Source organism: Meriones unguiculatus, chromosome 16, assembly GCF_030254825.1.
Source record: "Meriones unguiculatus strain TT.TT164.6M chromosome 16, Bangor_MerUng_6.1, whole genome shotgun sequence".
NCBI classification, from domain to species: domain Eukaryota; kingdom Metazoa; phylum Chordata; class Mammalia; order Rodentia; family Muridae; genus Meriones; species Meriones unguiculatus.
The window spans coordinates 5,296,521-5,321,147 of record NC_083363.1 but is presented as its reverse complement, the minus strand read 5'-3'; the positions used below and the strand labels follow the sequence as shown (position 1 = coordinate 5,321,147).

The 24,627-nt window shown below is 57.4% G+C and overlaps 1 protein-coding gene across 3 annotated transcripts; it reads right to left on the bottom strand.

Annotated features, from left to right (window-relative positions):
* Positions 1 to 495: 495 nt before the first annotated feature.
* On the bottom strand, positions 496 to 16,182 carry Fgd2 (FYVE, RhoGEF and PH domain containing 2). 3 transcript variants are annotated; one of them, XM_060369191.1, is made up of 16 exons: positions 15,936 to 16,182; positions 13,205 to 13,418; positions 12,479 to 12,559; positions 11,851 to 11,999; positions 10,595 to 10,751; positions 10,331 to 10,436; positions 9,779 to 9,837; positions 9,456 to 9,602; positions 8,977 to 9,069; positions 6,596 to 6,675; positions 6,468 to 6,498; positions 6,016 to 6,108; positions 5,254 to 5,385; positions 2,824 to 2,970; positions 1,603 to 1,749; positions 496 to 1,315 (listed from the first exon to the last, which is right to left on the bottom strand). In XM_060369191.1, exons 1-16 carry the CDS (start codon positions 16,001 to 16,003, stop codon positions 1,100 to 1,102), a joined length of 1,920 nt encoding a protein of 639 aa, XP_060225174.1. In that variant the 5' UTR covers positions 16,004 to 16,182; the 3' UTR covers positions 496 to 1,099. The 3 variants fall into 3 exon arrangements, with proteins under 3 accessions (XP_060225174.1, XP_021489150.1, XP_021489151.1); XM_021633475.2 differs by having other exon boundaries at positions 10,331 to 10,469; positions 15,936 to 16,181; XM_021633476.2 differs by having other exon boundaries at positions 10,331 to 10,469; positions 13,205 to 13,415; positions 15,936 to 16,180.
* Between the last annotated feature and the right edge of the window lie 8,445 nt (positions 16,183 to 24,627).

The window sequence follows — 24,627 nt, the reverse complement described above, 5'->3', positions numbered from 1 at the left end:
GGAAAGTCTATCCTGAGGTGGGACCAGACAGAGGCGCCTGTTTCATCCCAGAGTCTCTCCCCCTCTCTTCCTCCCTCCTCTCTCTGCCTTTGTCTATTTCACTGGCTCTTTTACCCACTGGCTGTGTGACCCAGAGAAAATCAGGAAACCTCTCTGAAAAGATGTCCTCATCTGGAAAACCGAGGCCTTAGCTCATCACAGCTGAAACGGGCCAGATAAAGACACAGTGCATCCTGGGTGTGGTGGCGCCAGCCTTTAAGCCCAGCACTCAGGGGGCAGAGGCAGGGGCTTCTCTATGAGACCAGCCTGACCTAGACCCTGCCCTGCTTGAAAACACACACACACACACACACACACACACACGGTGGTCCCACTCACTGGCTTCAGCAAATGCCCTGAGTATCTTTCCTCCCCAGCCATGCAGGCCAGTGCACACTGCCCTCCAGTGGAGGTACCCCAAGTTCTCTTGCCGCCCCTTCAAGCAAATGAAAAGCCTTTGCTAGTGGACACGGGCACTGTTTAATTTCAAAGTGAGTTGGTGTCCATTTTTCACCTCCCCACTTCCAAAGCTTCCTAGGTGACTAACTCATAGCTCAGGCAGAGTCACTAGGGTGCCGACAGTCTTGGTCACTGGGATGTCTCACAGGGCCTCGAGTACCCCAGGCTAGACCGTAACCTACTATGCAGCCGAGGGAAACCTTGAACTTTTGGCCCTCCTTCCTCTACCTGCCCAGTTGCTGGGCCCACAGGCGAGTTTCACCATGCCCAGTTTACGTTCGCTGAGGGCTGAACCCAGGGCTCCGTACGTCCTAGGTGAACACTCTACCCATTACATTACCACACAGCTCATGCTTCCCGGCTTTAGCAATGAAGATGTCGTGGCCCGGGACCCCACCCCCCAACCCCCAGCCAGCCGGGACACTTGGCTGTGTCTTCCTGAAGGAAGAGACCAGTGTCTGCTGGATGCATAGTGAGGACAAACCATCCGGACACAGAGGACAGGTGGCCCGGGGTGGCCCAGCTTGGGGCAAGGTGACAGAGCAGCGGGGTCAGCCTGGGAAGGCTGTCACGGGCAAGGTGCTTGAAGAACAGCCAGCTGTCAGTCAGACACGCCCTCCTCGTCAGGCCCCTCGGGGGTCCAGCCACTGGCCGCCCGCTTGAGAGCCCTCACCCAGCGGGCCTGCAGCTCCTCGGATTCGGCTTTGAAGGTGAGCTGCTGGCCGGACTGCTGCAGCTGGAAAGCCCGAGGGTCCCCCTGGGGGCCCGGAGTCACCTGATAGCCCAGCAGGGGGATGGAGGTGTGAGCCTTCGTGTCCTGGTGGAGAAGGCCATCATTGGCTACTGTCCCCCACTTCAGCCACACATCGCCGCTTGCACCACAAGCATGCCCCCCCCACACACACAGAGGGGCGCTGTGGAAGATGGAGGGGGAAGAGGAGGAAAGAGTGGGCCTTCCTGGGAGGCAAAGTCGCTGAGAACTGCGGCCGGAGCCCAGCTCTGAAACTCGCTAACCTATGACTTGAGAAAGCCATGTCCCCAGAGGGCCTCAGTTTCCCCCACCCTCCGAGAATGGGGAGGCCTGGCTGGGGTGGCATGGCGTACCTGGGGGGCAGCATAGACATACAGCACCAGCGGCTCATCCCTCGGGATCACGCACCAGCCCCGGGGGCCGCTCCTGCCCCACTTGTCCCCCGTGAGCTGCAGGAAGCTGCACATCACACTCTGATCAGGCGTCGCCGAGGCCTCTTTCTGGAAGCAGAAGGGACAGTCGGGTGACAGGGTGCCAGACGCCAGCCAGGGGACCTCGCCATCATTGCCATTCTTCCTTTCTGAAACAGAGGCTCTCGTAGCCTAGGCTGGCCTAGAACTCGCCACGTAGCAGGGAGTGGCCTTGAACTCCTGCACCCTCAGATTCTGGGTTTAGGGTCATATGTCACTATCCTTAGTCCTTGCATGGAACCAACAGGTCGGTGGTCTGGGCGGGTCAGAGGTACCCCTCCGTGTGGTCCTGGTTCATGATGCCCAACGGCAGGCAGAGCTGCAGGGCAATGAGGTGTGTGTGCTCACAGGGGCAGGAGCCAGAGCCAGAGCCAGGCCCGGCATCCTGAGCCACTCGAGGGACAGAGTTGGGCCTGGCAGGCATGAGGTCCAGTGTGTGTGTGTGGGGGGGCGGGGGGTCAGAGGGGATGCTCAGGGAGGAGAGGAAGCTGAAGTGTGGGCGGAGGAGGAGCCAACCTGCTCCTGGGAGTGAGCCTCAGCAGAAGCAAGCCAGCTTTTCTCTCTCCCTCTTTTTTTCCAAGGGACTTTGGGACGTCATTTTAGCCTTCGTGGGGGAGACACTGTAGCTAGCGTCTGGGTTTTGACATAGCCCCTGAGATTCCAGAGATGAACGTGGCCGGTTTACCCACAGAGGGTGCTGGTGGGATGGGGGCGTGGTCCTGGGAGGCCTCGAAGGTGGCCCGCAGATGGCAGAGGAGACCGGGGAGAGCTGGGTCACCTCTCTGGACTGCTCTCCGAGGCCCCTCGCGGTGAGCGCAGGGCCTGCGGTCTGCCTGACTGAGGAAGCCTGGGTACCTCACCTGTCACACACCATCAGTCCTCCCTTGGCTTTGCAGCACTGTGGGGTGGGCCCTAGGAGGCTGACCTGGAGCAGAGTGGGAGAGACTGGAGGCTAGCCCACAGTCCACAGCTACTCTGGCTCTGGGTACGGTTGGACTGCCGGTGGGCAGCAAGATGAGGGAAGGAGAGACGTGGTGGCCTGTTTCTCCGAACCCGGGACGCGGTCTTCCGGGAAGGAAGGAGCGAGACGCTGCCAGCCCTCACCTCCAGGATGCCCCGCCTCTTGTCCTCCTTGCCCTCGGGGAGCATACTTCCGGTAAGGAAGATGTAGCAGGCCAGGCAGACTCGATTGGGCCTGTTGCCGTCGTATTTCAGCTCTGCGCGGTAGTCCGAACACTTGGCACACACCACCTGGGAACCGGGAGGGGGCAGCAGGGGGTCAGAAAGCCTGGTTGGCCACAGGAGCCCAGGCAGAAGGCTGAGGGCCCAGCCCCGCCGCACAGGCCTGCCCACCTTCCTCCAGGAGCCCCCATCTCTGTGGGGCTGGGTCCTGGAGGGCTCGGCAGGGCAAGGCGGAGCTGCCAGAACCTCGCTGGGCCCAGCCAGGGCAGGGTGACTCAGAGGAGGAGAAAGTGGCTCCATGGGGCCACGCAGCTAGCGGGCAGCCCGGGCGCTCCCAAACGGTGCCCGCAACCAGGCAGAGGCTGCGGCTCCATATGGGGAGCGCTGCCCTGGACCCCTGGTAAAGCAGGCGCTGTGGCGAACGGCCTTGGCCGTGATCCCGGCTTGCGCCTGCCGGAGGCTGGAAGAAGAGAAGTTCAAGGCCGTCCAAGGCCGAGTTGCAGATACGAGAAGAATAAAGTTCTCTTGCGCTTTCTGTCCCTTTTATGGCGGTGGCCACGACTGAGTTAGAGGAATACAGAGTGGGGGAATGTTTAAGGCCAGCCTGGACTGCCTGAGGCCCTGTCTCAAAATAACAACAACAACAACAACAACAATAATAATAATAGAACAGCAAGTCGGCCACCTGCTATAGAATGGAGGGGCAGGAACTCTGGGAGACCAGCCAACCCGGCCCCCCCTTCAGAGGTGCGTAAGGACATGGGGTGATACTCGGTAAAGATGAGGAGGGAGGTGTGAGAGAGAAACTCCGGGTGCCGTGAGTATGACTGAGGAAGACTGGGCGCCCCGGGTGTGCTGGGTGTGGCCACTCTCGGGGAGTCGCTGTGTACCCCACCTTCACAGGGTGCCCGAGGCAGAAGCCGGAGACAGAAACTGGCAGCTGAGCACGAATCGAAACAGTGAGTCACTGACTCCCAAAAGAGGGCACGCGCGGGCCCAGACATCCTGGAGTCAGGGCAAGGACACCCAGGGCCTGGCGCGTCGCGCTTTCTCCGGGAAACGTAAACATTTCCTTTGCTCTCCCACTTAGGTGCATATAGGGTTCTGCGTGAGTGTGCGCCACGTGCGTGGGGGAGGGGGCTGTCGGGGCCAGAAGAGGGCGTTGGCCCCCCTGGAGCTGAAATCCTCTGCCTTGCAAGAGCTCTGAAGCATTGAACATCCCTCTGTCCTTGCAGAGAGATCTGCTTCGTGTAATTATTAAATACTTATTTGCTCTTCATCAATTTTATTTGCTATCCCGAGGCAAGGTGTGATGTAGCCAAGTTGACCCAGAGCTCACTCTGTAGCCTGGGATGACCCAGAGCTCACTTGTAGCCCAGGCTGACCTCCTCCTTCCTCCTTCCATGTGCTGAGATTACACACATGCATTTGGTTTTGTGGGGTTTTTGTTTTTTACATTTAATGTTTGAGAGCACACTCGAGTGCCTGTGTGCGTGTGCTCAGGTGCACGCACACGCATGTATCATGCCGTGGGTGTGGAAGCTGGGATAGCTTGGCAGGAGTTGGTTCCCTCCTCCCGGTGTATGGGCTCCGGGGACTGAGCTCAGGATTCCAGGCTTGGTGGCAAATGCCATCACCCTGAGCCGTCTAGCTGGCATACGGTTGTTTTAGAAAGACTTTTAAGACGGGGTCATAGCCGGGCTAGGTGGCCCACGCCTGTAATCCTAACACTCAGGGAGGCAGAGGCAGGCAGGTCTCTGTGAGTTCGAGGCCAGCCTGGTCTACAAAGTGAGTCCAGGACAGCCAAGGCTACACAGAGAAACCCTGTTTCTGAGGGGAAAGAGAGAGAGAGAGAGAGAGAGAGAGAGAGAGAGACTGGATCTTGCTATGTAGCTCAGGCTGGCAATGAACTTATGACCCTCCTGCTCTACCTCCCAAGGGCCTAAGTGCTAATAACACACTTTAGGACTCAGGAGGGGAAACTGAGGCCTGCCTAAGAATGTGGACTTCGCAACATGTAAGAGGAGAGGACGGAAAGAAAGAACGGGATTGGGTACAGAGCAGGGAGCAAGACTGGCCAGGTGGAAGGCAGTGGGTGGGTGTGTGCCCACCTGCAAACAAAAACCCCCTCAGCTCTGGGCTGGCGGACAGGAGGGTCACTCCAGCCACCCAGGTCACCCCCTGTCCCGAAGCAGGGAAGCCTCACACCGCATGGTAGGTGGGCACTGACCGCATGGTAGGTGTCAGCCGAGGCCGGAGAGTTGGCCAGGACTGGGATCCAGCGTGAGCCTGACCCTGGAGGCGGCAACACGGGTCCTGGGTCCTGTCCCCAGTCCCCACAGCGGTACTCACATAGCCGCAAGCCCGGCAGTGGTGGCGCCGACGCGTCAGGGCGTTGAAGGGCTCCTGGCAGCGCATACACATAGTCACCATCTTGTCACGGACCCACTGAGGCGCTCGGAGGCCCAGCTCCTCCGCCTGTGGCTGAGGGAGGAGAGCAGCTGGCTGGGTGGGCGCTTCAAGGCGCCCCACAGCCCCCAGACTGATGTTTGTGCTATATAGGTGAGGAAAGAGGTCCAGAGAGAACGACTCAGAAGCGCCAGCCAGGAAGCCAGCGTTCAGGCCTGAGATCCGAAAGCCTCACCCACCTTCCGCTCTCCCTGCTTCTCTGCTATGTTCAGATCCGGTTGGTAGACCTCAGGCCACGCAAGGGTCACCCCTGGCCTTGCACAGCTCCGCTCAGGGCTCCAGGGGCAGAAGTTTGTGCTTTGTTTGCTTTTGAAAGAGTCTCACTGTGTGGCTAAGGCTGGCCTGGAACTCACTATGTGGACCAGGGCAGCTTCAGAATCACAGAGCTGGGATAAAAGGCCTGGTGTCAGGCCTAGCTAAAGGCAGACGTTTTTATCTTTACTTCTGAAGGTTCTTTCGGAGTTAGGGTCTCATGCGGCCCCGGTTGGCCTTGAACTTCTGGTCCTCTTTCCTCCACCTCCTGACTGCTGGGTCATAGCACACCCGGCTCCAAGACAGAACTGCTAACTAGCAAACCCTGGCCCTGGGTCACACGAGGGACTCTGCTCCTGAAGCTGGGCCTTGGGGTGCGGAAGGTCCTATTACCTTGGGCTCCTGCGTGTCCCCCTGAGGTCCCTGGACAGCAGCCTTGAAGGTTTCACTCCGCTTCTCTACTTGGTCGATGGCTGCCTGGCAGGCCTGAGGGGAGGTGCGGGTGTGGCAGGTGAGGGGGGTTCAAGGCATCTTGCCCACATCCAACACGTTTTCCTAAGCACGGCCGGGAGTGGGCCCCAGACTAACGACCGGAATGAGAAGCCGTAAGCTCCAGGTCAGACACGCCCAAACCAAGTCTCAGAGAGGGTTAGGGTTTGCTTCAAACATCCCCCTCGAAGCAGCGAGCCACAGCAGGATTTGAACTCAGGGAGACTCCAAACTCCACGGGAAGAGGGAGCAGCTGGGCACACCCAAATGTCGGAGCGCAAAATCACCCTCTTTCTCTCCCTTTCCTCCCAAGCAGGCTAGGCTCAGATCCCCCTGGAGGCCTGGAGCGCCCATACCTGTATCCAGGAAACCATTTCTTCTCTGGACCTGTGGGAAGGAAAGAGAACACGGTGGGATGCTGAGGGCAGTACCGCCCACCCGCCCGCTGGTCCCCTGCAGCCCCAGCCTGTCAGTCAGCACCTACCGAGCCTGTAGCTCCAGCGTGCGCTGCTTTCCGGACACCAGGAAGGAGTGTGGGAACTCAGCGTCAATCAGCTCCCGAACCTGCCAGCAAAGAGAGGAGGATCAGACTCACACCCCAGCACAGCAGACAGGAACGGTCCTACCCCTAACCCCCCACACACAACCCCGCCAGGCAGAGACACAAATGGGACTGGAGGCTTCAGAATTACGTCAGCAGGGCTGAAATGGAGGGACAGTGGCAAAGGGTCACCAGAGATAGAAACTGGACCTCAGGATAAGATGAGCCTGTGAAAGCTTACTGGGTTCTTTCCATGGCTTAAATATTTCCACAATAAGAAGCCACCGTCATTCTCACAGGAATCCTGGCAAGCGGGTTTCATCTTTATTTACCCAGCGCTGGATCTGAAAGCTCAGAACAGGCTGGACACCTGCCTAAGGTCACACAGCACTGGAGGGGCAAAACGACGCACCTCACATTGGGTTTCTGCCATTAAGAGCGATGGTGGATGAATACTGTCCTGTCGTTCGGGAAGGGCTAGGCTACCTCCTTAACCTTGGTGACCCCTCCTCCTTCTCAGGCTGCCAAATGTAAGGAGCAGCTGAGAGTACAGACACAATCACCTTGTGAGGATTACGTGGCCCTGGCACCAGGTCGTAGGCCCGGAGAGCCACCAGGCTGGTGTGGACCCTGCGTGCTGTCTGGGGGAAGGCCTGTGAATGGAGGAGGCTGCCCACAGCCACGGGGCATGAGGGATGAGAGGGAGAGCCTGGGTGAGACTGGGCAGAGCCACCGCTCTGCAGCTCAGGCCTGTGGGGCGAGGCCTGATGCAAAGGACAGATGCCCTGGAGAGAGGCAGGCTACTCAGGGAGCAGCATGGGAGGCCTGGACAGACCCTGTTACCTCTCCTGTCAGAGGAGGGGTCAGACGAAGAAGATGCAGGCCCAAAGCTTGAAGCCAGGGCAGGGAGGACTGGAGAGCTTTGAGGAAAGGGGGACCCCAGGGAGCTCCCGGCCCAGACTCCAAGAAGCCCAGGGGCTCTCATTAGAGCCTCCAGGTTTTGGACCTCTGCTGGGCCATCTCAACCATCCTCTCTAGGTCTGGCTCAATTCAGACCCCTTCTATTCCACACAGTTCTTTGTGCTCATCACCAAAGCACTCCCCTGCCTCAGAAGGCTTTCCTGACATCGGTTGGCCAACTGGCACAGCTCCCGATCTTGTTAGAACAAGACATTTGACTGCCACCTGCTGGCCAGCCCTCACTATAAATACGCAGTCTATGATCATTACGGGTGGCTGAAGATAGCTCCTCTGCCGTGGGGTGTCCTTGTGCCGGGCGCAACCTGAATGGCGCGCGCCTCCGTAACCTCGGTAACCCCTCCTCCTTTGCAGGCTGCCAAACATAAGGACCAGCTGAGAGCATAGACACAATCACCTTGCGAGAATTACGTGGTCCTGACACCAGGTCCTAGGCCTGTAGAACCACCAAGGAAGGCGGTTTAAGCCTGTCTGTCCTTCCGACCTGGCTCGGGAAAATGGTTTCCACTCGGTGTGGACAGCTCTCCACCCGCCATGCCCAGCAACATCCGGCAGAGGGCGCGATGAGGCTACTAGCTAGTGAGAACACTAGGCTTGCCAGACGGTGGCAGCAAGGACCAGGCACAGGAGAAATACAGGGCCGCCTTAGTCTCCTTTCTCCTCCCCCCAACCCAGGCAGGGTCTCACGTGGTCTCCGCTGACATTAACCTGACCCTCCTGCCACCACCTGCTAAGTGCTGGGATTACAGGCGTGTGCCACCACATCCGGGTTATTGGGTGCTGCGGGATCTAATCCAGGGCTCTGTGAATGTTAGGTAAACCCCCTACCGAATGAGCTACACCCACAGCCCTCAGAAAAGAAAGACTCCTAATCCTAATACCCTCCATCAGAGGGCTGTGGAGGGGTCTGATGGGAGGCTTCGAGGGCTGGCCCCACGCATCTGAGCAGGGGCGGGGCCGGGGGCGGGGCCAGCCTCACCGTCCGGTCCTGTTCGGACAGCGGCGTGTGGGCAGGAGTGTCAGCGTCCCTTGGGGTTGCCGAGAAATGCAGGACCCCAGGGACAGTTGGTAAGAGTGCTTGCCAACCATCTAAGGTAGCGGATCCATCCCCAGCAAGACACAGCAGAGGGACCCTTCCCAGAAGAGCACCCGCCCTGCCCTCCGTCCCCAGGCCGCTAAGCCCACCTGGACCTGAGGGCTTAGCCTATTGGCCACGCATTGCCATCCCCACAGCAGTGGTGCAGACAGCAAGCGCGCAGAGGTTGCCGAGGGCTGTGCCCCGCCCCCAGAGCAAGCCCTCGGCCCCTGCTGTCACCCACCCTGGGCCCCCTCTGGAGGTGTCTCACCTTCATGCCGGCCACATCGATGCGGGTCCGCACCTGGAACTGGGCGCCCACTTGGAGGACGCGGGGCACGCAGTACAGCAGCATGTTGTTGAACTGGGAGGAGACGGGGGGTTGGGGGGGAGGGCAGCAGCTCAGGGTTCCCCGTGTGACCTGGCCTTGACCCCTCTCCTCCCCTCCCCACCCCCCACATTCCTCACAGGTGACCTGGGAGGGGGCGGGAACCTGGCTGTCTAGGCCCTGACCGCACTGACGGCTCCCTCTGCCGGAAGCGCTTAGGGGACCAAAGCATCCCGAGGCGCCGGCGGGCGAGTCTACTCAGCCGGGCAGGTCTTCCGGGCAGCTAACTCAGCTTCCACCTGTTGGGCTGTTTTGGAGTTCACGGGGGCAGCACAGGCTTTAAAGCCAACCAGAGCTCCGACTCCGATTTCTGCTTCTCAGGGCGCACCTGGCTGCAAAGCCAGCCGCCCAGCCGCCCCTACCAAAAACAGGTAGCGCTCCATCGGGTCACTGCGGCGGAAGGAGATCTTGAGGACAGGGCCCTCTCGGAGCAGGGTGTTGGAGGGGTCCACGATGTCATCCTCCAGGCCCAGCCGCTGGTATACTTCCCACAGGCCCTGCAGCCGCTCCTGGAGATGGGGTACACCTTCAGCCTAGGCTGGGCAGGGCCTGGCAGGGGATGGGATGAGGGAGCCCAAGGCGAGGAGGCAACAGGGACCAGTGCCCTGGGCAGAATGGGTGGATCCACGGACAGGGTGTGTCCCGGGACGCCCCCCGCCCCCCATGCCCAGGCCGGGCTGCTCACCATCTCTGCAATGGCTGCGTTGGAGTGCTGTGCAGCTGAGAAGATCATGTCCAGCGCTTCTGGCAAGGGAGCAGGGCGCCCAGTCATTCCCGGGGACCTGCGGCCTCAGGCTGGAGCTCCGCTATATGGCCTGGGGGAACCTGCCTTACACCGCCGCCGCCGGGCACAGCCTGCCCATGCAGCCCAGCATAGCGGGTGTCCAGGAGTGGGAGCCACTGAGGATGGGGCCGCTGGGGCCACTGGGAAGCCATGTGGTTAGGTGCACGACTTGGGCGCTTTTCTCTACTCCTAGACCACAGGGTACCCCCTACAGGGGTAAGCTCAAATCCCAGCTCTGTGCCTAACCTCCCTGGGCCTCACTACCCTGTCTGTCTGTCTGTCCGCCTGCCTGCCTCACTATAACTGTGGCTGTGGTGTGGATAACCACATGTTGTGAAGTGCCAACGATTGATGCGGTGTTAGAAGGTCACCGGAACCATTTTCGTTGAGTCCTCAGTACACACGGCAGGCAGCCGGCCCTCCCCGGCTCCGCGGGCCCCAGGGGGTCCTCACTCTGGGCATCCTCCAGGTCCGGGGCCTGGGCCGGCAGCTTCTGCACATAGTCCTTGAGCAGCAGTTCGTACCGCGGGATTCTCTGCACAGGCTCCAGCATGTGGTGCTGCAGGGTCAGGCTGCCTGAGGCCTCGCTGCGCTTGGGGGCAGGGAGCAGGGGCGGAAGGGTGAGGGCGGGGGGGCGGGGCCTGAGGGGTAGGGAGGGGATGGGGCAGGCTCGCCGGGGGCTGTGGGGGTGCGGACTCCTCCCCCGCGTCCCCTCACCTGGATGCGGGTGACCACATCCTGGAAGGGCTGAGACTTGTCCATCCAGGTGGCCAGGAGCTCCGCCGCCCGCTCAAAGTTCTTCACGTACTCGCCGTACATCTTTAGAAACGGGGCCAGTTTCTGGATCACGTCCCCAATGCGGGGCGTGGCTGCCCTGGGTTGGGGAGCGGAGGTTCTCAGCTTGTCTCGGCTCCTCAGCCAGAGCCCCTCCAGCTCCCTCCAGCCGTTCCGGTACCCTTCGGGCAATTGAGGAGAGGCCGGCACCCCAAGGGTCTGCCTCCTCCTTAAACTCTGAGCCCCTGGTCCTCAGCTAGCCTCCCTGTGAGGCCCACCAAGGCCTGGCTGGCGAGACTGCTAAGGCACAGCGCAGCTGACAGTACAGGCTGCCTGAGAGAGCTGCCCAGGAAGGCTGCCTGTCTCAGCCCTAGGTATTCTGGCTGTATGTCAGAGGTTCTCTGGGCCCTGAAAATGATGTTGGGTGATCTTACAGGCTGCTGTCTCCCCAACACACACACACACACACACACACACACCTTCCTTTTGCTTGAGACAATGTAGCCTCGGCAGACCAGGAATGGCTACGTAGACCAGACTGGCTTCCACCTGACTCCTCTCTCTCTCTTTTTAAAGTTTATTTTATTTAGTATCATTGTGTGGCCGGCAGGGGGGGGGGGGCGGTGGGGCAGGATGCTTGTAAATAGCATGCTTGTGGACATCAGAGGACAATTTTGGGAACCAGATCTCTTCTTTCACCGTGGGTCTCCAGCAATTAAATTTAGGTCTGCGGGCTGGTTCAACAGCGCCTCACTCTCTGAGCCATCTTGCCAGCCCCCCGTCCCCCGTCTCTCTTCAGATTTACTTATTTTGTGCGCATCAGTGTTTTGCCTGCCTGTATGCACGTATCCTGTGTGCGTGTGCCCGGACCCCTCTAAGTGGAGCCACACATGGGTGTGAGCCGACGTGTAGGTGCTGGGATGGGGCTTCTTGTATGACAATGACGTGAACCTCACGCAGCTGGCCGGGAAAACCAGCCTGGGAAAACCAGGAGCAAGGCCAGAGACCCAGTCGGTACAACGACATCCATGACCTTGTAAGTCAGGGGGGGCCTAGACTGCCCCTTCTTCCTCTGTGCAAGGGGGGAGAGGCCTGGAGGAGACGGCCCTGGCCAGAGTTTAAAAAACGCAAGCACACGGGCTTCCCAGGCCCCTTGTCCCCTCCTCGTGACCCCACCGCAAGCCGGGCCGTGACCTCACCAGTCACCCACGCGCCGCTGCAGCTCTGGAAGGAAGAACTGTGCGTGGAAGCGATAGATGGAGGAGATGTTGGAGAAGATGAGCCTGACCACGTCCTCGGGGAAGGCCTTGCTGCGGCCCGCCTCCCTCAGCAGCTCCTGGAAGAACACCTGTGCGGGGGGGGGGGTAACTGGCGCCAGGTCACACCCCACCCGGGAGGGAGCCGCTCCCCACCAGCCCCGCAGGCCCAGGGGGACAGCACGGTCCCAGCAGAGCCAGGCCACACCCATGGGCGAGATGGCCGGGGGGGAACGCTTTACAGATGGGCAGACAAACCAGGCGTCCCTAGGACTTGGCCCAGGGGACAAGGGAAACAGCCTCATCTGTATCTCCCCAGGCCTTGGGCCGTCCCTTGGCTGAAGTACCGTAAGAAAGTAGAGGCATCTTGGGAGGACAACCAAAGGAGGAACCTGCCATATTTGAGGCGGCCAGGAACAAAGGCCGTACGGGCTATGCTAAGGGCATCAGCTCTGGTGCTGCCTCAGCTCTGCCCAACAGGGTCAGTGGGTTGAATTAAATAAAGCCAAGTCCTGGGCCGGTGTCGGCACTCCTGAGATGGGGGAGGGGAGGCTGGGCAGCCCCCACTGGCCTGGTCAAGCAGATGCAGACGAGCCACGTAGGCCTGCTCCGTCTCCAGAAGCTCCTGCACGACCCTCTTCTCCTCAGGTTCCTACGGGGGTTGAGGAGAAGGGCGGACATCTTGGCTCACCACTCCTCAGAAGACAGCTCGGCTCTGCCCGTGAGCACACTGTCTGGTATTCCCACCCTCCCACAGCACACCAGGTCTGGCGCTGGACCCTGCTGTACTCTAGAATACAGCCTAGAGAGGTGGCCAGTTCCAGGGCTGAGCCTTAAGGTTTGGCAGCCTCTGTCTGGGCTTTCATGGGAGCCAGGAGCCGAGAGGTCACTGTGGGAGCGACCTGGTTGCCTGATGGGGAGCCCTCTAGGAGGCCACACCCAGAGAGAGGAAGGTCCATGGAAGAGAAGGGGCCTAGCATCCCAGCTGAGCCATCCTCTGGCCCTTCGAGACTAGGGGAGCATCGAGGTTCCATGAGACCATAAGGACAGGGCCACAAACCACTGTGGTTGGTATAAGGAGGAGGGAGAGTTAGCCCTGTGGGAGCACCCCTGTAGTCCCAACACCAGGGGGTGTAGAAGTTGAACACATTTTTAAGGCCAGCCTGGACCACATTGTAAGAGCCTGATTGAAGAGGAGGAGGAAGTAGGAGAGGAAAAAGGGAAAGAGAGGTAAGGCTGAAGGGTCCTTTCACCCGTCCCCTAGTCAGAGCCGGTCGTCCTGAGATTGACTCCTCACCTGAGTCTCTGGCCCTGGGCTGTCCCCAGGCTGGCAAGATTTCCTCCAATCCCCACTTGGTAGCTTATTCTTGAGTGACTTCAGGTAGGTCCTGCTGACTGGCCGCGGCCCAGACTTCAAGGCCTCCCCGACAGGAGATTCCTCCCAAGGCTCCAGGGACAGGGGCGGCTGGCATTCAGGGCTGTGGGGTCCAGGTGCTGCTTCCGGGATCCTGCTGAGAACAGAACTACACTTGAGGGTCTCCTCAGGGTAACTGGCGTGAGCTGCTGGTGCTCTGGGCTCTCGGGTGCCCGGCACGGTAGAGGAATGGACAAGACAAGACCTCCACATCTCTCCTCAGCCCTCCTCCCCCCTCTTTTTCTGAGCCAGGGTCTCATATGTCACAGGCTGGCCTTGACCCTCTTTATACAGGACCTCAGACTTCTGGCCCTCCTCCCTCTACCTCCCTAGTGCTAGGATTACAGGTATAAACCATCGTGCCTGGGTTCTGCGGTGCGGGGGATGGAACCAGGGTTTTGTGTGTGCTGAGCAAATACTCTACCAACTGAGGTATGACCCTGGTACCACCCATACCCCCCGGGACCCTTCAGGAAGGAAACTCAATCTGTCCTCTGAATGAGTCATTATTCTCTGGGGAACTGTCTAGTTCCTTGTTTCTAGCGCAGCCGAATCTAGAGAGAGCCTCCTTCGGCACACAGAAGTTCTTCAGCTGCTCCTTCAGGGTCACCCCCACCTCCGGCTTCAGCCGCATCTTCATTTCTGTACCCCTCCTGACATACATCAAGGGAAGGTAGGGTCCACAGAGCAGTGCCAGAACAAGGGCACAGGGCCTTTTCACGGGGTTAGACCTAGGCCCTTCACACCATTTCCAGGGGACAGAGTCAGCCTGGGGAGCAGGGCCCCATGTCCCAGGTTCGGCCCTCACGGGGCAGCTTGACTGTGCTGCAGGCCAGAGAAACCTGCACTGGGAGAGCTATCCCTGTCAGGGGTGCGCAGGGAAATAGACCAGGGAGGCAACACTGGGCAGGTACACCGTGAGAAAGACAAACAGGTGCCAAGCCTCCAAAACCCAGAGAGGAAGGGCATCCCTGCATCCATGCTGCAGCTGTGGAAACTGAGGCAGACAGGACGGGAACTCAGGAGCGGCACAGATGGGGAAGGCGGGGATCCAAACAACCTCCCCGCTAAGCTGGCTTTTGGCTTTTCTTCCGATGTCAAGGAAAACAAGGACCCAGACAGCTGAGGTGATTGCCCAGGTCACGGGGGGGGGGGGGGAGGGGGCTGAAGGAGGTGGGAGGAATGTCGGGACCCATTCTAGGCGCAGAAAACTGAGTTCCTTGGCCTCAGGGCCCGCAGCCAGGTCGGGGTAGGGTGAAGCGGTGGGAGGGGTGGTGGGTGGAATGTGCTGAGTCTCACGTTTTCTCTTCTACATTCGGTTCCAGCTTCTGCATTTCTAAGCGCTCAGGCCTGTAGCTGTTTCCTCCTCAGCGCTCAGTTTCGGATCAGCTAGGTGCCCAGGGCCCCACGGAAACCTGCATGGTACCCTCACTCCATAGGCTGGCCCTTATGGCCTGCTCCTGTCCAGGGTTACCCCACCTGTGAGGTGTGGGCTGACACAGGTCAGAGCCCCAAGTGCTGGCACCCACGTGAGCCCTAGCTGTCCTCCAGCACTCTGGGTCTGGTGGTCTACATCCGGGGTGGTGGCCAAGAGCTGTCCCCGGTGCTGAATAGGATGAGCGCTAGTGGAGCCCCTGGGGAGGAAGGGTCAGGCTGCTCAGCCCTGGAAGTGAAACTACTGCTGGGGTGAATGTAGGACTCCACGTGGAAGCCACAGGCACCTCCCTTGGCTGAAGGTTTCTGACACGGCATGGAGGCCTTCCAGGGTGTGCAAAGCCTTGCAATGTGGAAGGACAGAGCTTCGTGACATAAGGTGTCTCTAAGCACGGCACCTGCTTCTCGTGGCTCCCTAGGGCCAGGAACACTGGTGGCTGAGGGTTATCTATTGGCAGAGTCCCCTCTCTGGGAACTTCACCCCAGAGAAGAGAGCTGCTGCCTCGCCTAGTGTCTAGCGACGGAGGCCTGGGTGCTAGCCAGCATCGCTGGTGCTCCCTAGCCCAAACCAGGGCTCAGCCTCTCCCTCCACCTGCCTCCCTCCTCCCTCCATCTTTCAGGTTCTATTCCTCACGGCCTCAGTCTCCTGAGGCCATGCCTCCAGAGACACTCCCAAACCACAGGCCTGCAAAGCAGCTTCATGTTTCACACCCACCACACCCCTCCAGGACCACCCAGGAGCACCTTCCACACCTGGCTTCATCTTTCCCCTTCGAGCGCAAACGAGCGCAAGCCTCCGCACAGCCCTGAAGCTCAGAAACTTAAAGAACCCGGCCCCGTGCCTCCTCTTTCGTCCTTAAAGATGGGAAGAGAACAGGACACACCCTAGGGCTAGGAGGGCAAGACCTCAGGAATGGAGGGGACCGTGGTGAGCCTGCCTTGCCACATTTAGCCCCCTTCCGTCTGTGTCCTGCCCTCTTGCTCCCATTTGACTGTGTCCTAGTTTGAGTGGGATGTGTGTGCGTGTTTTGGGGTGTGTGTGTGTCTTCCAATGCATGTTGCTGCCAGTCACCCGTGATGGAGGGACCTGGGTGCTGCCTAGACAGGAGCCCCTAACCCGGGGCAGAACCCAAAGCTCCAGGCAAATAGAAAGGTTCGACCCCTCCCCCACCACCTGTACCTGCCGGTCTCAAACACAGCCACCAGGTTGCACACTGAGCTCTGCTTCTCCTCACTGGCTTGCTCCATCCTGCCAGCCCTCGGGGTTGTGGGGTCTTCAGCTTCCCCAGAGGCAGGGAGGGAGGCCACCAGCCAGTGCACTCAGCACTCCCTGGCCTCGGGGTGAGGCAGCCTGGAATCTGCCCCCATCTCCTCTGACTGCCCTTTGGGGCAGTTCCTATCTTCAGAGTGAAAAAAAAAGAGGAAGTGGTACCAGGGACCCAGAGGAGAGGCCGGCTGTCCCTACTGTGGGAGGAGCCTGGAGAGTTCTGCCCTGCCCTCTTGGCCTCTGACCTTTACCTCCTGGAGAGGTGTATCTGCTCCTACCCTATGAGAGAAGGCACCAGCAGTGGCAACAGGGGCCATAGGACGCTTCTGGAGCTGGAGCCTGGACTAGCTGCTCCACTAAACACCCAGTCATCTGTATGAGGGTCGGGGATTTTTTTTTTTTTTTTTAAACTTGGAACCAATCTCAGCGTCTTTCCTGCATCTGGCTCTGTTCACAGCTATAAGGAAGCAAGTTAAAACTGGCTCACAGGTGGGGCTGGGGAGATGGCTCAGCTGCTAAAGCGTTCTCTATTCTTCCAGAGGCCCAGAGTTCAATTCTCACAACATCAGGGTGCTCTCACAACCATCTATAATGAGATCTGGTGCCCTCTTCTGGCATGCAGGCACACATGCAGATAGAGCATTCATACACAAAACAGATAAATAAAACCTTTTTTTTTTTTTTTTTAATGGGCTCACAGGGCTGCGAATGTAGAGTGCTTGCCTGGCATCCAGGAAGCCCTGGGTTCTATCTGCAGAACTGGGTCTTGGCACCCACTTGGGAGGTGGAGGTCGGAGGAACAAAACCCAACGTCTCCCTTGACTATATAATGAGTGTGAGACCAGCCTGGGCTACATGAGACCCTGTCTCAAAACCCCGGGGTGGGGTGGCATTGCGATGGCCCAGCGGGTAAGAGTTCTTGTAGCCTGAGTCTAGCCCCGGAGCCCCTCCTGGGGGGAGGAGAGAATAAGCTTTCTTTCTTTGTGTTTATCTTTACGCACATGCGTGCCTTGCCTTCGTGTGAGTGTATGCATACCACAGGCATGCCTGGTGACCTCGCAGGTCACAAGAGGGTGTTGGGGCCTCTGGAACGACAGTTAGGGGTGGCTATGAGCTGTCTTGTGGGTTCCTGGGAACCAAACCTAGGTCCTCTGCAAGAGCAACAAGCACTCTTAACCCCTGAACCATCTCTCCGGCCGAGAACAGACTCTGTCAAGTTGCCTCTGGGATCTGACTCACACACACTGCAGCCATTGTGAACTCCCCTAAAAAAATACAAAAAAAAAAAAAAATACAATCACAAACTGGGTGCTGGGGATGCCCACCATTAGTCCCAGCACTTGGGAGGCAGAGGCAGGCGGATCTCCAGGTTCAAGGCCAGCCTGCTCTACAGAGTGAGTTCTAGGGCAGCCAGGGCTACCCAGAGAGAGCCTGTCTGGAAAACAAACAAACAACATAAAACAAACCACAGACTGTGAGGAGATGCAGGAGGGGCCCTGTGGTCCCCAACACCTCTCTGGTGCTCTTGTCTTCGTGGTGTTGATGCCACCCTGGCGCCCCAGGTGGGAGCAGCTGAAGATAACGGCATCATGCACCAGCTAAGGAGTGTCTTCATAGTTACTCACAGAGCTGCGTTATGCAGTGTGCTCTGTGACCAGCTCAGAGAAACGGAGGCTCAGAGAGGCCGGGACACCTGCCTGAGATCACTCCGGCAGAGATGTGGGGGATGGGGAGGATGACCTTCGCGTGCGCCTGGTCACGAACGCTAGGGAAATCTCTGCCTGCCAAGTCCGGAGCCTCTTGTCACTCAGTGCTTCTGGGTCATGTGACCAGCGCCTCTGTTCTGCTCATTGAAGCTGGAAGGCCATTCATCCATCACTGTCCCGTGGGTCCCGAGCCAGGACCCTCCACTGAAGCTAGTCTTTGTCCTAGGATCAAGCGTGAGTCATCCCGGAGCCCAGAGCGCCTGGCACGGTTCATGCTGTGGCAGCTGTGGGCCTGGAGCCTCCTGCCCGGAAACCTTGCTCCCCCAAGCTTCCCTCAGCTGTGTTTCCCACCGGAGGCCGGCCCAGTCCTGAGGCCTAAATGTCACTAATCCCAAATGCAGGTCCTCTGCCAGGGCAGCAAGTGCTCCGAACCACTGAGCCATCTCTGCAGCCCTTGAAATGCCAGTTTTATGCAGAGCTGAGGAGTGGGGCTGGCCACGTGCTCTGTGGAACATGCACCAGCCTCAGCCCCCCTTATACTTTTTGTCATAAAAATAACTTAGAACGTGGGCTGGAGAGATGACTCAGAGGTTAAGAGCACTGGATGCTCTTCCAAAGGTCCTGAGTTCAATTCCCAGCAACCACAAGGTGGCTCACAACCATCTATAAATGAGATCTGGTGCCCTCTTCTGGCACGAAGGCAGAATACTGTATAATTAATTAATTATAGAACAATATTGCCACTGCCGAATCCCAGGAGGTGTTTGTCAAGGTTCAAGGTCATCCTTGGCTAAATGGCCAGCCTGGGCTATATGAGATCCTATTCCCAAAAAGAAAGCAGGCACAAGTCCCTGCCTGGTCCAAGGCAATGGATGCCCCGCCTTCCTCCTGGCTCACTCTCTTCTCTTTCTGTGGCTGGTGAGGACACAGGCTGCTGCCTCATGGGTCCCTCCAGGGGCAATGCCCTACCTTGGGGCATTTCTGTCACAGGTAGAGCCAGAGTCTGGGGCACTTCATCCTTAAGGGTACTCCTGGTCTTGGGGAGACTCCTCCCTGTTAGGGTTCATCCTCTGCCTCAGCAGTGTGTGCCAGGGGCCTGGGCACTGAAGTTCCGAGCCCCTCACCACGTAGTCCTGTCCCTTTCCCGCCACTCCCTGTGGCACAGAATGAGCTGATATCACCCCAGAAGCCCAGAAAGATCATCTGTCAGGGCCGTGAGCTTCCAGGGGAGGCACCGCCTGAACCGTGCGAGGCCTAGGACGGCACAGGCTGTGTCTTGTATGTAAGCCCCTCTTCAGCCCTGATCCCGCTGTCAACCCCAGCCGGGCTCACGGCACCTGCAAAATGACAGACAAGCCAGTGAGGAGGCTGATACCTACAGCCGGCCCTGTGGTTTCAGCACCACCGAGGCCTCACCTCCTGCTCTTTGGGAGGCCCTGGAGGCAGATGGAGGCGGGTGATGCCACCTGATTGGTTGCAGGCAGAGGGCCACTCATGACCACTGCTGGTGCGCAGGTGGGTGCGCAGGCAACCAGGCCCAGGCTGTACAGGGAGGAAGAGGGGCGGGGAAAACACCAGCCCGTCCAGTAAGTCTGACTGCCGCTCCCCCTGCCCGCCCCTCCCCCACATGGCCAGGACATTTTTCTACTTGTCTCCCTGCCAGGAGCGCCACCATTGGCTCAGGCTTTTTCCTGAGGAAGGGTTTGCAGCTGGTGTCCCCTCGGCAGGCACAAAGGTCCCTCTGCCTCCACGGTGTTGCCTTTCCCCAGGAACTTGCCCATGCCTGGTCAGTCACACAGCCCTGTGAGGACAATGAGGGGGAAAGCCCTGGGGCCGGGGCTTGGTGACGTGGGCAGGCTTGACACAGCCGGCCGCCTGCAGCTCCTCAGTGGGCCGCATAAACGGCCTTTTATTCTTTCCGTGTGTCAACTATCCGGTTCCAAAGCCAAGAGAGTTGGCTGGGACCTGGCAAGGCTGGTGCCAGGTCCTCAGGAAGAGCTCAAGGTCATGAGAGGTGGCTCCTTGGCTGGGGGCCAGGAGAGGCGGCCTGGGACTGGGGATCAACCAGCCGGCCAGCCTGACAGAGACACTGCAGAACTGGCAGGTCTGCCTGAGAGCCGGCTGGAAGCGGGGGAAGTAGAGAGGATTGTTTTTCTAAGGGAGGAGCGCGGGGCCTGGGAAGGCAGAGCCGGAAGGGATCTCAGGGGAGGGGCCAGACATTGCCTGAGAAGGTCCCCGAGCCCCATGCGGGGCCAGCACATGGGTCTGCCCAGCCTAGCTCGGGCTTCTGACTGTTTTAGCCTTAGCAGCTCAAGAAGAAACCCAAACGGCTTGGGGAGGAGTGGCTGGACTTCCAAGCGAGGGAAGGACAGCCTGTTCCTGCCTGTCCGTCCACCCGGCCCACAGCCGATTTCTCTCCCAGATATCCAGCCGCCAGCCACCCCCTCACCCCCACTTCCCAGGGTGCCCCTCCTCGGGCTTCGCACGCAATCGGAAGCAGAGAGTCCTCCCTCAGCCCAGCCATGTCATCCTTTTCACCTTACTAAGGCCTGTGTCGGGGCCTTCAGGGAGAGAGAGCTGTTATGTAACCAAGCCCACGAGAGACAGCAGAAGCCATTTCTGGAGGCGAGCACAGTGCAGCGATGCGGGTCTGCCCAGCCTGCGGGAGGGCCCTGGGCCCCATCAGGACTAGGGATTTGGCAAACCGACAGCAGGACACCCACCCGTGGCTTTAGTCCACACAAAACCCTGAGAGGGCGTACATAGCTCACATCTCCCTGTCCCCAGAGGCTGGCTCAGAGCCTGCCAACCAGCATTCCTGGCACAGAACTCTCCCAGAAGGGGACAGAAAGGACCGTTCTCTTTCTTCCACTTCCTACCTCCAATCTGAGGATGGGCTGGGCAGTCATAGAAATACAGAAGTGACCTTTTAACCCAGATACCAAGGACAGCACCAGTCTCCATACCAGCATGGTCTCCAGCCCAGGGTCAAGGCTGGCTCCTGGGCAGAACCACCAGGAGCGCCACACTCTGGACGTTAGCCTGAGCTTGTTTGTTCTTCCTGGCCTCGTTCTGTGAGACGGGGTCTCAGGTCTGTCCCTAAGTCTGTCCCAAGCTCGCTATGCACCCCGAGGTGACCGCCTCCACTTGGCGTGCGCTGGGATTGGAGGCCTGTGACAGCACACCCTCCTGTCTCTGCGGGTCTGTGTACGCCAGGGGAGCACTCTGTTCTGCGCTGCATTCCCGGCCCGCCTTGTTTCTGAGATACAGCCCCGCTGCTCTGGAGCCAAGGCTGCCCTGGAATCCGTGTAACCTAAACCGGTCCTGAGCTCCACCAGAGAGCTGGGATTGCAGACAGCAGCGCAGCACCACAGCCGGCAAAGAAAAAGGTTTCGTTTTTGTTTTGAGTCTCCCTGACCGGCCACAGCATTCCATGTCGACCAGGTTGGCCTCGAACCCCGTTTCTTCCACTTCTCAAGTGCTGAGGTTAAAGACATACGCCTATCCCTGACTCAAAGCTCGTCTGTGTGTGTGCATGTGTGGTTTAGACAGGCTTTTTCTGTGTAGCTCTGCCTGTCCTGTGTAGTCAGGCTGGCCTTGAACTCAGAGAGCTGCCTGCTTTTGCTTCACAGGTGCTGGGAGTAGTGGAACGTGCCACCACAGCTGGCCCAAAGTTCCTTAAAAAAAAAAAAAGCTTTTTGAAGCCAGGCACGGTGGTATATGCCTGTAATCCCAGCACTCAGGGATGCAGAGGCAGGCAGATTGCTGTGAGTTCAAGGCCAGCGTGGTCTACACAGTGAGTCCGGGACAGCCAAGGCTACACAGAAAAACCCTGTCTCAAAAAACAAAACAAAACAAAACAAAAACGCTTATTGGCTTATTTATTTTATAGACAGTACTAGGCTAGGTTTCATAAAGAAAATTAAAAATTTCATACAAATTTATAGTTTTTTTTTTTTTTACTATGCTCATTGCTACACCCTTCCCCCTCTTTTCACTCCACTTCTATTCCCTTCTGCATTTTCTTATGTAGTTCTGCTTCTCCTTTTATGCTACGTAGACATGACTTTATAAGTCTGTATAAATCCTAGGATTTAGAAAATACGACATACTAGTCTAGGTCTGACTTAATTCACTTAACACGATAATCTTTGGTTGCATCATTTTTTTCTGTCATATGACACAATTTTTCATTCCTTTGAGTAAGTGAATAAAATTTAATTTTAAAAAGGTTTTTTTTTTTAGAAAACATTTTATGTGTATGAGTGTTTTGTCTTCATGTTTGTCTGCTTGTGTGTGCCGACGCCCTCGGAGGTCGGAAGAGGTTATCGGACTCACTAGAATTGGGTGTGAGCTGCACACGGGAGCTGGGAACTGAGCATGGGCCCTCTGTATGAGCAGCAAGTGCTGCTAACCTCTGAGTCATTCTTCAGCCCCATTATTATTATTTTCAAAAGCCTGAAATTTGCAATGTAGCTGAGGCTAGCCTTGAATTTCTCATTCTCCTGCTTTCAATTCCTTAGTGTTGGACATGCCACCATTCCTATCTCTCTATCTATCTATCTCTCTATCTATCTATCTATCTATCTATCTATCTATCTATCTAATTATTTTATTATTTTTGAGATGGTGTCTTAGTGTTCTATTGCTATGAAGAGATTCCATGACCAAGTTCCAAGACAGGGTTCCTCTGTCTCAACCAGCCCTGGCTGTTCTGGACTCTCTTTGTAGACCAGGCTGACCTCACACTCACAGAGATCTGCCTTCCTCTGCCTCCCCAGTGCTGGGATTAAAGGTGAGATCCACTGCTGTGGACATTTTGGTTTATGGTATGTGAACATGTTTGTGTTAAAATTCCAAGTTGGGGATTTTAGTTGTCCACTCCTAGTAAGTGTCTCGTGCAGAGCCATGGTCTTTGCCTGGTGGAATTGGTTGAAGTCTGAGGACTTTGAGGGGTAACGTGACAGCCCAGAGGAAGGAGGCGTGGCTGCTTGGAGGAGGGAGGGCTGCTTGCTGCGGGTTCGTCCAGCTGCTGCGTTTGCTGTTTGCGGGTCACCCGGGCTTCTGGATTTCTGGACGACTAGTATTGCCCCCGAAAGGATCCTACAACCCTACCCTGAGGAAAGTAGCAGAGAGAACTCCACCCCCGTCCCCACGTCCCCACTAACCTTCTTTCCCTCTTACCTGGTGTTGGGGGTTGGAAGGGAGGTAGAGCGTTTAATAACCCTAAATGAAGTGTTTGCTAAAATATCTAGGTCAACAGGCCACTATGGCAGCTTCCAAGGCAACTCTTCCAAAGGAAAGCATTTAACTGGGGGTGGCCTACAGTTTAAGAGTGTCAGCCCGTAGGTGGCCTGCTGCCGGGGAAGAAGCTGAGAGTGTTACATTCTGATCCCCAGGCCACAGACAGACCCTGGGGTTGGTTCCAGGCCTTTGAAACCTCAAGCCCACTCCCAGTGACACACCTCATCTGATAAGGCCACACCTGCTCAACAAGGCCACACCTCCTAATCTTTTCCAAACACCTACTGGGGACTAAGCATGCAAATATTTGAGCCTATGGGAACCAATCAAGCCACCTCAGGTGGGGAACTAACAACTATCCAAAGCTGATCTGGAGCTTAAACTCTTCCTGAGTCAGCCTCAGACAATTACAGGGGAGCACACAGCACCCGACTGGGCTGAGGGTGAGTGTGTGTGTGTGTGTGTGTGTGTGTGAGAGAGAGAGAGAGAGAGAGAGAGAGAGAGAGAGAGAGAGATCGTGGATACTTGTGAATGTGCCTCCTCTCCATTTCCTGGGCTGGACGTTTTACATTTCAACTGAGGAAACTGGAGAGATGGCTCAGCTGTTAAGGTCATGGGCTGCTCTTCCAGAGGACCCCAGTTTGGTCAACAGTGTCAGGCCACTCACAGCAGCTTGGAATCCCAGCTCCAGTGTATCCAATGAACTCTTCTGGCCTCCTCAGGCACATCTCTCTCTCTCTCTCTTTCTCTCTTCTCTCTCTCTCTCTCTCTCTCTCTCTCTCACACACACACACACACACACACACACACACACAGAGATACATCTTAAATAATTTTTTGAGAGAGGGTTTTTAATTTTTTTAATTAAATTGACTTTTTTTTTTTTTGTCATGCTGAACCTGAGGTTTCAACATGCTATTCAAGCTGTGTGCACTGCTTCCTTTTTTTTTTTTTTCCTGGTTTGTTTGTTTGTTTTTGAGACAGGGTATCTCTGTGTAGCCCTGGTTGTCCTGGACTGACTTTGTAGACCAGGCTGGCCTCAAACTCACAGAGATCCACCTGCCTCTACCCCCCCTAGTGCTGGGATTACAGGCATGCACTGCTGCGCCTGGCTCCTTCTCCTTCTTCTCCTTCTCCTTCTCTTTTTCCTCTTCCTCCTCCTCCTCCTCCTTCCTTTTCTCCTTCTCCTACTTCTTCTTTGTCTTCTGTGAGTGTCCTGCCTTTTTCATCCTTTGGTGATTCTAATAATTGCAATCAGAAACAAGGGTGTCTGAACAATGTCGTGGTCAGGAAGTGGCTCTCGGTGTTCCAGGTCCCACCCAGCACCCAGAGTGAACATGGGTACCCGAGGCTGGCTTGTTTCCATGAGAACTTGGCGGAAATGCATGGGTGGAATTCAGCTCACCCACACATACACCCATCCCAGCATGGAGTATGTCTCAGGGGTAAGCTGATTGCTTAGGATGTGTGGGGCCCTGGGTCCTGGCATCGCAGTACTGCTGAAGGAAAAAAGATCAGACCTTGTCATTACTAGTTCACAGAGGTGCACAGCCTAGGCGATGCTGACTGAAACCCCACAGGTAACGACGCTGGCCTCTGTCCGTGCTGGAAGGATGGACTTCTCAGGTGGAGAAGCCAGTCCCTGAATCCTCCCT

Excerpts from the sequence above, each read along its gene's own strand:
- Fgd2 (XM_021633475.2), bottom strand. The coding sequence starts at position 16,003 with ATGGAGCAAGCCAGTGAGGAGAAGCAGAGCTCAGTGTGCAACCTGGTG. Across the intron at positions 13,419-15,935 it reads GCTGTGTTTGAGACCGGCAG|CAGGATCCCGGAAGCAGCAC; the intron begins GTACAGGTGGTG and ends TTCTGTTCTCAG. Across the intron at positions 1,316-1,602 it reads ATGTCTATGCTGCCCCCCAG|GACACGAAGGCTCACACCTC; the intron begins GTACGCCATGCC and ends CTTCTCCACCAG.